Source organism: Onychostoma macrolepis, chromosome 02 (genome assembly GCF_012432095.1).
Source record: "Onychostoma macrolepis isolate SWU-2019 chromosome 02, ASM1243209v1, whole genome shotgun sequence".
Lineage (NCBI taxonomy): Eukaryota > Metazoa > Chordata > Actinopteri > Cypriniformes > Cyprinidae > Onychostoma > Onychostoma macrolepis.
The window spans coordinates 30,859,557-30,874,982 of record NC_081156.1 but is presented as its reverse complement, the minus strand read 5'-3'; the positions used below and the strand labels follow the sequence as shown (position 1 = coordinate 30,874,982).

At 40.7% G+C, this 15,426-nt stretch overlaps 1 protein-coding gene across 12 annotated transcripts in view; it reads left to right on the top strand.

Annotated features, from left to right (window-relative positions):
• The window catches only part of svilb (supervillin b), a 58,683-nt gene that overhangs the window by 25,285 nt on the left and 17,972 nt on the right, over positions 1 to 15,426 (top strand). For 6 of the 12 annotated variants that reach the window (XM_058745827.1, XM_058745837.1, XM_058745811.1 and 3 more), the window contains exons 6-17: positions 480 to 1,203; positions 2,401 to 2,484; positions 4,244 to 6,463; positions 7,138 to 7,308; positions 7,606 to 7,640; positions 7,780 to 7,844; positions 7,993 to 8,129; positions 8,662 to 8,757; positions 10,109 to 10,373; positions 10,560 to 10,646; positions 12,246 to 12,819; positions 14,365 to 14,953. In XM_058745827.1, coding sequence (XP_058601810.1) covers positions 480 to 1,203; positions 2,401 to 2,484; positions 4,244 to 6,463; positions 7,138 to 7,308; positions 7,606 to 7,640; positions 7,780 to 7,844; positions 7,993 to 8,129; positions 8,662 to 8,757; positions 10,109 to 10,373; positions 10,560 to 10,646; positions 12,246 to 12,819; positions 14,365 to 14,953 — 5,047 coding nt within the window. The remainder of the gene's footprint in view (positions 1 to 479; positions 1,204 to 2,400; positions 2,485 to 4,243; positions 6,464 to 7,137; positions 7,309 to 7,605; positions 7,641 to 7,779; positions 7,845 to 7,992; positions 8,130 to 8,661; positions 8,758 to 10,108; positions 10,374 to 10,559; positions 10,647 to 12,245; positions 12,820 to 14,364; positions 14,954 to 15,426) is intronic. The other 6 variants (XM_058745802.1, XM_058745862.1, XM_058745789.1 and 3 more) reach the window with 5 other exon arrangements.

The following is a 15,426-nucleotide window of genomic DNA, read 5'->3' as shown; positions in this document are numbered from 1 at the left end:
CAGCAGTGTCCATCTATGAGGAATGTATGCTGTCAAACATACACAAGTGTTAGCCAATCATACCAGTGGGAGTTTACTTCTGAGTCTACAATCCACCACACCTATTCAAACAGAGCGTTCAGATGAGGGGGGTTAAAAATAGGACAGAAAATTGCCTATTACTTCTAAATTATGATGTATTTTGATGTAAAAATCCTGATAACATTATAAGTGGACCTCAGAGTACAGTGGTAAAAATGATACAAAAAATGATTTAAAAAAAATAAAAAAAGACCCTTCATGACCCTTTTATACTTTGGTAAATAGGAAAAGAGGTGTGGTATTGCTTTTATTAGTAATCTGACATCTGGTGGACAATAAAACAGCTGTAAAAAATCATGTAGATTTGCATTGAACAAGGGGCTCAGGTCGTATCTTGTGCCCACAAAATTTTTGAATTTTGTTGCTCTCCTACTTACTCTCTATTTGTTACGTTACAGTGCGGCGCTACAGCCGTGATGAGATAGAAGCTCCAGAGCGACAATTCAGAGCTCGGGCACGTCCAGATCCACAGTCGTCCGCCCACCCTGAGCCAGTCGGCCCTACCCCAGCTGGTTCTGATGCAGCCAGCCTCAGCTCTAAAGCCGAGCGGATCGCGCGCTACAAAGCTGAACGTCGGCGACAATTATCAGAACGTTACGGAATCCTCCTTGACCAGGAAGTGGATCTGGATTACGCGCCACGCTACACACGTGCACGTAGAGAGTCTGACCTGTCGGACAAAGGGGCTCCTCCTGACAGGGGACGTGGTGAGAGGAGGACAAGGGGCGGGGCATTGCAAGAGCAGGATGAGGGGCGGGACCGTAGCAGCAGCAGGTCTAAATACAGCAGTTCAGGAATAGGGCGGGTCTTCATGCCTTCTGACGCCACCCCCAATCCTGCTCCTCCTCCATCAGGCTTTGATGCCGAGCGAGAGAGAGAGAGGGCAATGAACTTGGAAAATTATAGACGAGCACCTGACAGAAGTATGAAACCACGCCCACAGGAAGCTCCCGTTCCAATGGAAACAACAACAGCCCAACCAGCAAGGGGTGTCGCTGTTGTCACTGTAGCAAGTTCTCCTAGGACAGAACGCAGAGCTTCGTTACCTACAACACGATATGGCATCTCTCCTGGAGACTTGTTCATCGAGCAACAAGCTCAAAATATCCTCAACAGACAGGGGTAAGTATGTGTGCTCAGTTCTGGATCTTAAAAATGTGTTTAAGGACCTTGATTTTGATTGATATATTATGTTGTTCCTTTTAAAACACCAAGTTGGTATGGGACTTTTTTTTTTTTTTTTTTTTTACCTTTATTTTAAAGGAATGATAGCATATTGAAGGCCTCGAAGTTAACGGGTACATGGGTAGTTAATGGGTATGTGAATTATGGGTAAGGGAATGAATGATTTTTACAAAGATCTGCTTTACAACAAATTCTCATAAGAAAAAAAAAGAGAAATTCAGGATCTGAGCGCTTGCTTTCTTTGTGTAAATCACAACAGGGTTAACAATTCCCATAATTTATCTTCCAATAAAGTGGTGGATCTTGGCAAGGACTTATTTCTTTTCTTTTTATTTTTTTTTTGCCTTACTCAGATAATGCTGAAGCTCTTGAACATACTCCTGGTAAAAATGCTGAATGGACCAGCTTTTGTTTAGTCAGGTTTTATAGTCATGCCAGAGAGCTGGTGAGCTGGGTTGAAATATGTAGAACTGTTCACTGGACGTCAGCAAGAATTTTACTCTGAAGCTCTGCTGAAAGATACATTGCCCACATTCAAAGATTAGTCTCCCCATGGCAGTGGATGAGAATTGCACATTATTTAGTATGACAGTAATTGGTTTTCAGAGATTCATAAAATTTATCTTGAGATAAGTAGAGAAGAGCAGTAAATTTCTTCTGAAACACTGAGGGTCAGATTAGGTGACGTATATGCTGAGATTTACTGACCACAAGTGTATGCCATTGTGATTGTTATTATACGAGACCCCTAATATTTTATATAATAACTATATAGCTTTTATATCCAGATACAGGTGCGAGTGATCTATCTGAAGTGTTACATAACTTTGAAACTCTAAACAACCCTTGAGGAGAAAGATGTCCAGACTGATGAGATCATCATACTTAAATGAAGGCCTCTAGGGCAGCAATGATGTCAGAGACTAATTGAGGAACTTTATATGAAACTGAATAACTACACAAGAAAGAGAGGAAGCAATCAGGGAAAATGGACAGACGTTTCACAGTATTTTTGACATCACAATGGTCTATGTAGATGAGAACTGGTAAAGCCACGAGTGTGTTTTGTTGTAGTGCTGAATGTCATGATGATGTTACTGTGATAACTAGGGTCTGGGCCTCTGTGTTCTTTAGCTTGGCAGCTTTCTCTCAGAGTGAGTGGTCCCTCAGGAGAGACACGGACAGTGAATCACACTCTCAAATCAACTGGCCATCCAGGTATCAGAGTGGGAGTGTAACCCTTAAAATTTCCCCAGTTGACCCGCTAACTCCATTTTCCAACATTTGACTTTATATCATATGAAGTCCATGCACACAAAAATACATTTGCACCCTTTAGTTTTCATTACCTTGACTTTCTCCATATACAGTCATCGTAGATGTTGGCAAACATTTCCCTCGTTAATCCTCTTCCTCTATCCACTGTTTTTTTTAACCCTTGACCTTTGCCCCTCACCAGATACCAGCTCCTAACAATGAGACTTGGCTTCATTCCTTTTCAATTTTTCACTTAAAAAAAAAAAACCATATAACAGGTGGAGCTCATTTGTGTGTCGTGGAGTCACTGCTGGTTGAGAGATTACCAATAAATGGTTACAAGTAACCACAAATGGTTACCAAGGCACAATTGTGTGTTAATGTATTTACGTTAGTCCAGCGGTTCTCAATTCCAGTAAATAAATACAATTTAAATTCACGTCTCGTACACTTTAATGACCTTTAAGTGAAACATATACGCTCGCTTAGAACTGGAATCATGGCAGAATATCCGGTGATGTTCACTTCGCAGGACACTTAATTTCGAATAGAACAAATGTCTGCACACGATAAGAGATGCACACAAAATGTGCAGAGCGGGGGGGTGCGAGGACTGGAATTGAGAACCGCTGCATTAGTCTATCAAAAGGGTTGCAAATGACTGGACTTTTGTTTCCAGCTATTGAAAATATTTCTGAAAAGAAATATTGAAACATAAGGGGCTTTCACACCAGAGGAACCTTTTCATAGTTTCTAGAACTATTGGCGGAAGTACCCACTTTTTGGCGTGTTCGCATCGCAGGAATTAGTAACGGTTTTAGTTCTAGGAACTCTGTTTGGGGGAACTAACAGTTCTGTAGGAACTACCAGTGACGTTAAGTGTATGCTGATTGGCCAAACGCATATGAAACATCGGCTAACCAGCATTTTTAAGAAGCCAGGTAAAAATATTTACTCCACAAACATGGAAAACACCGTTAACAGCATTTAGCTAACTGTTGTCTGCAGCATTGTGTTCTTTTCTCATCCTCGAAGATATGTAACACTGCAAGGTGTCATGGGAGATTTAGTAAGATTTTCATGCTCTTTCAGTCACACAAATTGTATTTATATTCCATTTTCGTTATCACAAAACCCAAAACACACAACAACAACAGCTCCGATCATGGCGTCCTCTATTCACTGGTTGTTGATGTTGGTAAATGCTGTGAATAAAGATGTCGCTGTCGGCCGCTTCAGAGTTCCTGCTGCCAGTGCGAATGCACCCAGGAAAACAGCCCAAGGGGGAAATAGGTTCTCTAGGAATCACCATGGTGGTTAGTTCCTAGAACTACGCGGTGCGAAAGCCCCTATACCAGTGGTTCCCAACCATGTTCCTGGAGGCCCCCCAACACTGCATGTTTTCCATGTCCCCTTAATCAAACACACCTGATTCAGATCATCAGCTCATTAGTAGAGACTCCAAGACCTGAATTGGGTGTGTCAGACAAAGGAGACATGCAAAATGTGCAGTGTTGGGGGGCCTCCAGGAACGTGGTTGGGAACCACTGCTTATACTATTCTATGATAACGAGGTGGTTCTTATTCTTGATGTGTGGGACAAAAAATGTTTAATCTGCCATCATCTCTAATAAATTTGATGATACTTTCTCTCAGGATGATAGTAGGTCATGTTTTTTAATTGGATGAATGTTAATTCCTCTTTCCTCCCTTCATGAAGAATACGAGTAAGAGAGAGACAGACAAGGGAGGACATCTCGGGAAGAGGTTCTGATTCAGGGCCAGATGCAGCCTCTGTCAGACGTCATCCAACAGTTGCCCCTCCATATTTAGCTCCCCGACCTCAATCTGCAAACCAACCACGAACACGGAGCTCTGAACTCCCAATCCAACAACCTAATCAGGAGGCTCGTCAACAAAGGGCACATAGTGTGGAGCGGCCGCGATTCCAGCGCACTCACAGTATGGACTCACCTGCGTTTCAGCACATAGTTTCAAGTGAAACTGGAAATCATCAGCGTGCCCAAAGTGCAGAGCCCCCAAACTATGAACAGAGTCCTGGTATGCACCCTAGCACCATGGGTCATCAGGCTGGATTTGGACAAATCAAGCAATCTCTACCAAAGCGAAATAGTCAAGATGCTCAAGAACCATTACAAATGCACAGACCTTCACAACAACCACACCCAGCATACAAAGATCTCCAGCAGCCATTACCTGGTCCCAGAGATGCCCCACCGCCTGTACAAAAGTATCGGGCTATTCTTCAACAAGTGCCTTTGGATCGGGACACTCGCCAACCAGCTCAAGCACATGCACCTACTCAGAAGCCTCTACATGAACATGAACACGCCTTGCATTCACGTCTGTCACACAGACATTATGGTCACAGCCAACCTCTCCAGTATGGTTCAGTCCAGGCACTGCCTCCAGCATATGGACAAATTGTTCATTCAGCTCCTTCCCATACATCTAGCCATCTATCTTCATCTTCCAATGCTCATGAAGCTCACCCTGTGCCTGGACCTTCACTTAGTAAGTCTGAGACACTGGATCCCAAAGGATGCTTGCCCATACCCGGTTTGACACCTGCTGACAAAGAGAGTGAAGAGACTAGACAAAGGGCCAGTGTTGATCACATTCAGCCCATTCACAGAGAAGGTCGATCAAGATCCAGAGTGGTTCCAGCTTCAGAAGGGTTGCTTAAGAGCAGAAAAGCTGTGCTACCCTCAGAGATCCGCCGCAGGCAAAAGAGTGTGGATGATCCCATGCGTGGACAAACTGATGAAGGTTTGGAAAGTCTGAGAATCAGAAGGATCAGCCAGTCAGAGGAGGTAGAGGAGAGAGGTGGAAGAAAGTTGCACCAGTTGGAAGAAAGGAAAGAGCCTATTAGAAGAGGAATTGCTCAGATGGAGGAGGGAACAATGGTAGGTGAAAAGGTAATTGGTCTACTAAAAGACCGAGAACAGCATGCTGACCGAAGGACCAGTCAATCTGAAGAAAGAGAGGTAGATAGTGGCACAAAGTATAGTTGGAAAGGTGAAGATGTGGGACGTGGTGTAAGGAAGATTGGTCAAAGAGAAGTAAACAAGCAAGTAGCTGGTAATAAAAAGGAGGAGGGTCAAGATAATTGGAGCACTCACCGGTTAGAGGGGATGGAACAAGGAGGTGTCAGGAAAGTTGACGAATTCAAAGAAAGAGAATGGGAAGTTGATCGAAGACAATGCCACACTGTACAGTCTGTTGAACCACTGGTGCATGGTGATAAGAAAATCGGTCAAGAGGTAGAGGAGCAGAAAGAAGGCCAAAGGTTCTTGCAAAAAGAAGTGGCAGAAGGACATAGTAGAAGACGACGGATCAATCTGTCGGAGAATGAAGAAGGGCATGTCAGACGGAGAAGGATAAGCCAATCAGAAGATGATTGGGAGGAACGAAGGGTACGTAAAATTGGACCGTTGGATGAATGGGAAGTGCAAGGAGTGCATCTAATGGGCCAGCCAGATGATAATTTTGAAAGACCTGAGAAAGGAAAGCAGAGGTTAAACACACATCTACCTGAAGAAATGGACATAGCTCCCACACAGCTAACCAATGAACAGAATTTTCCACACCATAGGGTGGGGGACGTTGGAGGCTACTTGCAGAAAGGTTCCTCCCTCCCACAAGCTCAACATCGAGTGGGCCAGGATGCAGGTGACCTGAGGCCAAAGGTGCGAATCCGATCCATGTCAGATATTGGAGTAACTCAACGATCTGCTGCATTGAGGAGTCTGGAGCGTGCTGCCAGTCGAGAGTCTGCAATGGGTTTGGGTACAGGGCTTCATACTAGAGAGCCAAGTGGTGTGGCCAATGGTGAAATGGGCACTTTGGACACACGAGTTTCTGTGGCTAAGCTGAGACATTCCTACCTGGAGAATGCTTCTGGACGCAGACCTGAGCTGTATGTGAACTGAGATGTCAGCATGCTAAATCAAAGTTTTATCAAAGATGATGATTAAACCCACTAACCTCTAAGTAATAACCTCAACAATTGGAGGTGAAATTCTGCCTTTTTTAATCATATGCAATCAATTGTGTGCTTCTCGTCATTTTAAGGTTTAATCTGTGATTGCTGAAACTTTGCCACTTGTCATCCAAGCAGCCAAGTCTGAATGGAGGAGTGTTGGCTTCAACAATGACTTTGCATTTAAATCACTTAATCTAATCTCCTCTAACAATATTGGCATCAGGATGAGATTATGTAGATTGGATGCCATGGTGCAAACTGCTTGATCTTAACCTTGCCTTGACATTGCGTGAAGAAATTTGATTTTATCTTCATCAAATGCATGATTATCATTGCTAAATAAAATTTATTGTGTGATTTCTTGATTGATTTGATGTATTTCTCTAAAATTTGGGGGAATTGGGATAACCCAGACTGATTTATCTAAACTAGCTTTGTTGCAGCATTCTGTACTTTTTAAAGATAAAATTCAGTCTCAACTGTGGAGCCCCTAAAGTGCTCTGCCTTTTTTTTTTTTTTTTTTTTTCTGCAGATGTTTCTATTCTGCAAATGTTGCTTTAGAGGCTTGGTGCTAAACAAATTCTGACAATCTTTCCTGTCTAACAAAGGGAGTCTAAAGGAGACCAAGTTTCCTTGGAGATTGATCCAGTTGTCAACAGTGACTGGGAGAGAGGAGCACGTCGGCCCAGACGTTACATTTCCCCTGGAGATGACAGGAAGTCATCTGAGAGGTTTAGAACCCAGCCAATCACATCAGCCGAAAGGCTGGAGTCTGATAGGTACAGTGAAACAGGAAGTCAGATGTTGTACTGAAACCACTAATTTATTAACAGTAGTGGTAAACTGTCATTGTTTTATGCTCAAGCATCCCACAGTCTTTTAATAAATATACTTCTAATCTGAATTTGGATATGAAAGCATTTTTTTTTTTTTTTTATAAAGGTTTAGTTGGTATCTATAATGTGCATTTATTCTAGCTATGTAGTTATTTTTTCTTTTCTTTTGTCATCATGCCATAACACTTCAATCCTCGGGGTCAATTATTTTTGTTCTTTTTCTTTTGTTCTTATCTTCAGGTCCCATCTTAGTCCAGAGATTCAACATGCAGAATGTGAGTCAAAATTTAAGCAATATCAAACAAACCAAATATCTGCAGCAGTGATTTGGCCATAGTCATTCTTTTACACAACCGTTCTATAAACTGTATATTCAGTAACTTAAGTTTAACCTTCTTTTTTTTTTTTGTCTAGTGGATGAAGAAAAAATGGACGAACGAGCTAAAATGAGCGTGTCAGCCAAGAGGTCTCTTTTCAGGGTATCAAATCTCTGTAGCATACACAACTTGTTATATGAAATCACATGAAACTAATGATTACAAAAACACATGTACATAATATATATAGCATAAAAGTGCCAATAAATTTGGATAATAACCAAACTATTTTTGACCTCTTTTCTTGCAGGAGTTGGAGAAAACTTCAGAGGGAGGTGTCCCCAAACCTCGATCACGCAATGCTGCGGTTGAGAGGAGACTCAGACGAATGCAGGATCGTTCACGGACACAGCCGGTCACAACAGAGGAAGTTGTCATTGCTGCTACGTAAGTCATTTCCTACTTTTGGTTATGTAAATGATTTAGCTTTCATATCAATAAATGAATCTCTTCACTACAATTAAAAAATGTTTGGCGAGACGTGACAAATTCTGTGGACCTTCTTGGATTCTTACCTTCATGTTGTTGTATTTTCTGTGGAACACAGATAATTCTGATGAAGCAAGAATTATTAACACATTTTGCTTTTGGAGCTTGTGGTCATTAGGAACTTTGAATGTTTGTAAAAGAGCAGCGTGAATTGTTTCCTTTTTGTTTTTGGAAAAATGACTGCATGCGGTTGTAGAACAACATGTAAACAGAGTAAACAGTGATAGAATTTTCATTGTGGGTGAATTATTTCTTTAAGGGATAAACCCATCGTTGTCTACTCACATTCCCATGATCACTTATATGATGCTGGATTTTTTTACATTGACCCTGATGTTTTTATGATTGCTTTTACACCCCCACTTTTGTACTGATTCTTGTTTACTTCACTCTACATTACATTACTTTTTGTTTTTGTCCTCCTGTAAAGTTCCCCCGCTCCCCCTTCCCAAGTCATCACTATTCAAACCACTGCTCCCAGAATCCCCAGTCCTGCTGTAGTCAGCACTTCCATGACTAGTTTCAGGTATCATTTGAATGCTTCATTTTATTTTGTGTATATAGGAGAATATAGGCCTTGTCGTCTTGGGCTGCATGCCGTTTCTAAATTTGTTCATTGCTTGGCTTGGACTTTTTATGGAAACAGAACAGTGTGTTCTTTGACAGCATGATTGCATATTAATAGAGAATTCAGACCATACTTAGAAGAAAGAGACAAATTGCCCTTTTCATTCACTGAGTGGTGCATCAGATTAATCAGTTCTCAAAATGTTGCAAGTCTCTGTGGCAATCTTTGTGCCAGTGCGCCATCTGCTGGTGAATTGTACGTTTTGTTGTGGGGAGTGTGAAAACTGAATGTCTGGCATGCAATTATGGGGTTATGCAGTTCCATGATTTTGAAATGTGAGCAAGTGCCTGTGTGTATGAAAAAGTAAGAGTATTTTAATGCGTGAGACGAGAGCATGTGCAGATGTTTTGGGTGTCTACATTAGCGCGTGGTCACCCAGATTAGCTGTAAACAGTCACATGGTAAGTAGCAAAACGCATTTGGCATTCTCTATGTGCTTTGAAATGTCAGAGGTGTCACCCGTCTGTCAACAGTTTTATGAGAGTGACCGAGGGTGAGAGATTCACTTAAACTAGAAAGGCAAAGAGAGAGCACATCAATGAAATTAAATTACAAGTACAAAAGCACAACACCAACGTATGTGAGTCCTATGGCTTTTTTTAAACTGAGAATGTGGACTGGAATAGTTGAACTGTTTGTGTGTGTTTATTAGGGTGAAGTTATCTGATTGGTACAACAGACTCTCACTGAGTCTACAGTCTACTTTTAACACAGTCGCCATCTCATCTCATCTAAGTGCTCAATTTCACCATAATATGAGATCAACAAGTTCTCTGTATAAACAAAAGTATAAAATATTTTTCAAATTTTTTTCCCCTTTTTTTTTTACCAAGAACCGTTTTTGCTCTTGTTGTCCTTCTAAGTTCTTGATTAAAGAGTTAAACACAGTTTGACTCTTTTGCACAATTTTTAATGCAGAAGTATCTAACATGTTGCTATCTTTATACAGCTATGTAGTATAATTAGTTGTTATTGTTAGTTTTAAAAGAAAAATATAACAGTCATTTATGGACACAAGTTATCAGCTGACTGTATCAAATGTCATATTGCTCTCACAGGTCTGATGACTGAATCTCAAAAACACAGACTTGTATAAACAAATGAATAAACTGGATTACTTACTGGGATACTCACTGGAATACTTACCATAATTGCTTAAGATGCATTTTGTGAAGTTTTGTTAGCAACCATACTGGTCTCTGTGTGCAGAACTTTACTATAGCATAACAACCTGTAATTTTCCTTTCAGTCTGCAGGCATCATCAGCACATGGATCGACCCACCATGAGCAGGAGAAAGAAGATGTTTCGAAGGAAGCAGTTCCGGGAGAAGAGGATTTGGGTCCCGAGGAGCCAGACTTATCAACACTAAGTCTTTCTGAGAAGATGGCATTATTCAATCGCTTGTCACAACCCTCTGGCCAATCAGCAAACGGACCTCGTCCTGACACACGCCAGCGTAGAGCCAATGCCCGATTTCAGACTCAACCCATCACCCAGGACGAGGTTGATCAGGTGAGGCCTCCCTCTTTTTACCTGTGTGCTAGTTCACTGTATTTAGAGACTATTATAATTTTTGCATTTTAAGTTTAGTGTCACCAGTGGTCTAGAAAATATGCCCTTTTACATTTAGATAGACGTTATTAAAGAGAGATCATTTAGCAGTTGTAGTTGACTTTAGAGTCATTGTGCCATTCACAGGAACTTACAAAAGACGTAGATCTGTCCGGTCTCACAGATCATCCCGCTGTGACTAATGATTCTGTTGGCCCCCCTCAGAGCGAGCAAGTAAGACACTCTGGACTGAGGCTTTTGATTGGCTGGTCAGTGAGAGCTTTGCCTTGGCAGCAGCGGCTGATTGGTTAATTGCAGAGGCCCCAACAATGTTGCATTTCCAACTGGATATTTGCTACTGCTGAGTTGCATTATAACCAATTCGTCACTTTATTTAATTTCTGCATTTCACTGTGCCTGTTAAATGATTAAAGGGACAGTTTACCTCAAAATTAAAATTGCCATTTACTCCTATTTGTTAAAACTTTTTTTTTAATGAATGAGATGTTTGGCAGAATGTTTACGCTGATTTTTCTTTGTACAGCAAAAGCATATGGAAAACATGGGCTGTAAGGCTCCAAAATTTAATCTTTTCCTCACAAGTCCATATGGCTTCAGATGATATGGAATATAGTTAAAAAAAAGAAGTACACTTAACTGTATTGTACTTCAAATCTTAAAAGTATATTTTTGAAAAACTACTTGTAGATGATACTATTATTGAAATAAAAGGCCACTTAAGTTTACTTAAAGAGTACACTTTCATGACTAATGTAAACCTTTTTTGTAAAAAAAGTGCACTTTAAAATAATGTGAAAGGTTCTCCTGCAAAAGTTGTAAAGTACATTTTAACTAATTGTTTTACTAATCTTTTGTCGTGCTTTAAAGAATTGACATGAAACGTGAAGTACTTGATTATGATTTGAACTGTAATGTTATTTGATGTTAAATTTGTTTAAAATTTGAAGTTCAAATTTAAGTTCATTTAAATGTTCTAAATTGCAACTTCATCATTACAAATGTGTAATTTCAAATATATTTAAATACACAGCATACATGTTTAAATAGAAATGACATTAAGTATATTTACCATATACAGTATATACTGCATTTATGGTGAACTTAAAGAGAGAGAGAGAGAGTTTACCATAAATGCATGTCAGTACATTCAGCACTGGTACACCTTAACCATATTTCAAAGATAATATAAGTAATTATGAAATTATATATAAAGATGTGCTGAAGTTCTATGTAAGTGGCTCAAAAATACTCTTTAAGTTCGACTAATTGCATTTAATATAAATTTGGCATTTTCATATTATTGCATAAGTACTCTTAAACATTATGCTAAAGTGTACTTCATTTATCAGCAACTTTTATGGTGCTTTTTTGAAGCTCAACAGCCCAATTCACTTACACTCATGGGGGTGAAAAAGCAGCCTGGACATTCTGCACAATAACTCCCTTTTTATTCTACAGAAACAATATTATTTTTAGAGGTTTGGAAAGAAATAATGACCAAACATAATTTTTTTGGTGAACTATTCCTTTAAATATAGAAAGCACAGAATTGCCTGAGACAGTTTTTCTCAAGAACGTGGGATTAGAATTGTGTTTTAAACAGACCTTGATGATGTTGATTAGTGGTGTAAAACAAATCAGGTTTGTTGCATGTCTGAGAAGTTTAATGATGAGGTTGTTTGGTATGCAAAGCACATCCGATCTCTGCAAGCTGCCTCTGAATCATGTGTCTTGCATATGACCTCTGACCTCTTTGGGCTCTTTAAATGCGAACACCGTCTGTAAATATAATTTTTCTTTCTATCTCTCCAGCTGCAAAATGGAAGCGTGAAGTTGGAGCCTCTCTCTGCATCACTGGTCCGCTCTGTTACTGCGGTCACCGCCCAGGCCTCTGTTGCCACGGTGACAAGTGCTTCCCCATCAATGACCGCAGATGTTCGCATGGGGATCTCCGCAGCTCTGCCCACCACTCAGGCCTCACCCAATCAGGCGGTCTCTGCTCAGCTTCCAGCTTATGAGAGAGGAGTTCGATACTTCAGTCTTACAGAGAATGGGGAAAAACCCACACCTGATGTTCAGTCCCCGCCCTCCGCAGAGCAGCCTGGCCAATTGACGTACGGCAAGGGTGTGGCCGACGAGAGTGGGCGGAGAGGAAGACTAGGGTATTTAAGCAGAGAGGAGAGAGAGACAGAGCTCCCCAGTGTGACTTCCCCTCCGCACACACATGTGCTCCTCAGACACACACCCCCTCACGGCAGGGGAGAGACAGAGCTGAGCGGCCCATGGGAGAGGGAGAAAGAGGGTACACCCGTCTCGCAGGGAGGCTACCTCTCGCCAGACGCCCATCAGACGGCAAGAGGAAGCGGTAGCAGAGCCGTCATCTCAGGTAAGGATAGATAGAACGAAAAAGAAAAGGGGTTTAGATGCTGTGCAAACCAATCAGCTGTGTCTATTGTGTCTGTGCACACAATCACACACATGCTGCACTGATTGGGTTAACCGGCCTCCAGCCTACATGCTGCTCGAGTCGAATGTGATTAGCATAATTTATCATACATCAAGCGTGCGGCTCTCTTTGTCTGTCGCGCAAAATTAATGATGCCGAAATGAATTGGGCAGAAGTGGCTCTGTGGCTTTTGTTTGCGCTCCCCGCCAAAGCTGTTACTATCCATTTGCCTGGAAGCAATAGGCATGTGTGTGAATTGTTTCGTAGTAAAGAGGGAAATGAATGAAAGACGGGAGCGGTAAGACGGCTGGAAGTGTGTCTCAGTACACACTGATAGACATGCTGTCAGCCTACAGGAAAAAAACACAGCAGGTTATTAGGTTCATGTTTGCCACATGTTAAAGGACAGCCATGATAGCTGAATGCGACAGTGGCTTTCACAGGATAAAGGTGTTTTTAACATTGTGCATGTGTGTGTTTTGTGTGGCAGTGGTGCTTTAAGCTGCTGTCTGTTCATGTGTGTCAGATATTGATTGAACTCTGTGATAAACACGACTCTGTGTGATGTGTAATGCATTTTTTTTCTGTATCTGGTGCATTGAATAGCTACATGCATATTTGTCTGTTATTAACTGGATGGATTGACGTAAATATTTGAATATGATATTTGGTATAGTAGTGTTGAGCTGTTTTTGATTGCGTCTGATTTAATTAGTACTGATATATTGCCTCTGGTTATAGGGTCAGTCTCATGAATCCTATCAAATTTGCCATGTCCATTTTCATAATTCCAACTCCCCCCACCCCCCTCAAATAAAAAAAAAAGCAAAGCAAAAAGATTTATTTTTATTTATTTTTAAATGGTCATGACTGTAATTCTCTTTTTTTCCAAGATGATTTTCATTAAATATAATAATAATAATAATAATAATAAAATAATAATAATAATTCTGTCAAGGATGTCATGTCCAATTCATAATTTTACCTCCTTCGCCATATTTTATTTTGTTTTGTGTTTAAAATGCTCATTGCCATAATTCCTTTCTTTGAGTAATGATTATCTTTAGATTCTCAAACCTATCAAACATTTGTGTTAAAGTAAAAATATTGAAGTACAATGATTTATATTCAAGTAAATCAATATGAAATCAGCATGGTTTTAAAAACAATGAATGCCATTACATTGAAAGGTAGTGCAACAAATGCAACCATTACATAAAACAAAAACCGTTATAATTTGAAATTCAAATTAATTTTCACAGTACATTAATGGAGATTTAGTGAGTTTTCAATTCAAATTCACAAAAACAATGTCACAATACAAACAGATCTTAAAAGTCCTAAAAAATATGCTTAATTTTTCTTTATGCAAAATATTTCTTTTTGTGGAGAAATAGACACGTTTCTGACAGCTTTTGTGGGATTTACCCTGTAAGTCTTTGTATGTGTATTGCTCTCATGCTGGATCTCAATGTGTTTCTCCAGATGTCTCTGATCCCAGTGTTCCCGTGAGGACAGTGAGCACAGCTGCGGTCTCCTCCAGAAGTTCTTCACACACCTCAAACGCTCTCACTTATCTCCAGCAAACCCAGTCCTACACGCCTCCGCAGCCTCAACCAAAACCAGCGCAGCACCCTCAAATCTACACACCAACCCACGCTCGACCTCAAACACAACCCTACAGCCCGCCAACACCACCACAGACACAGGCCAAACTGCAAACACCCCTCATTTCTGACTCTCAGCCTCACATCCACATTGACTCTCAGGCTCCTCCACAGCAAACCCAGCTGTTCCCTGAACCCCAGCCGCAGGTGCAACCCAGAGTCCCACCGCAGACCCAGCCCAAACCTCAGTCCTTCCTTCCAAATCAGGCACATGCCTATATTCCCCCTCAAACCAAGATACCCCCTCAAACCCAGCCAAAACCCCAGTGCTTCATACCACCTCCAGCACAGCCCCAAGAAGAGATCTTGGGAAAATACGGCCTGTCTGGTCTCGTCGTCTCCAAAGACCAAAAGCCAGAGATCCACGAAGATCCAGAGGCCATGACATCTATGTCAGTCAAAGAGAGGTGTGTGCTGGTTACTTCACTTTTACATTGTAAGTCAGCATACATTGCATACAGTATGCAAATCCCATTTATAGTAGTTCACACAAAATATGGCATAATAGCATAGGAGTCAAATTTTGGAAATAAAAATCCTATTTATCACTATAAAAAATATATATTTTTTATAATTAAAGTGCCCCTATTATGGGTTATGAAAGGTTCATATTTTGGTTTTGGGAGTCCCAACAACAGGTTGACATGCATGCAAGGTCATAAAACACTTTCATTTTCTTATATGCATTTATTTTTACCTTATTTGCTCAACTCCCAAATGATTTGTTTAACGATTAATTTTTCCAAACCCCTCCTTTGCGTGATACTAATCTGCGGTGATTGGTCGATTTCATTTAAAGCAGTGTTTGAGTTTTTAACGCTCCAAAAGCGGCACCTAGTGGCAAAGAATGAATTTGCATTTTCATTCATACCAACTTGAA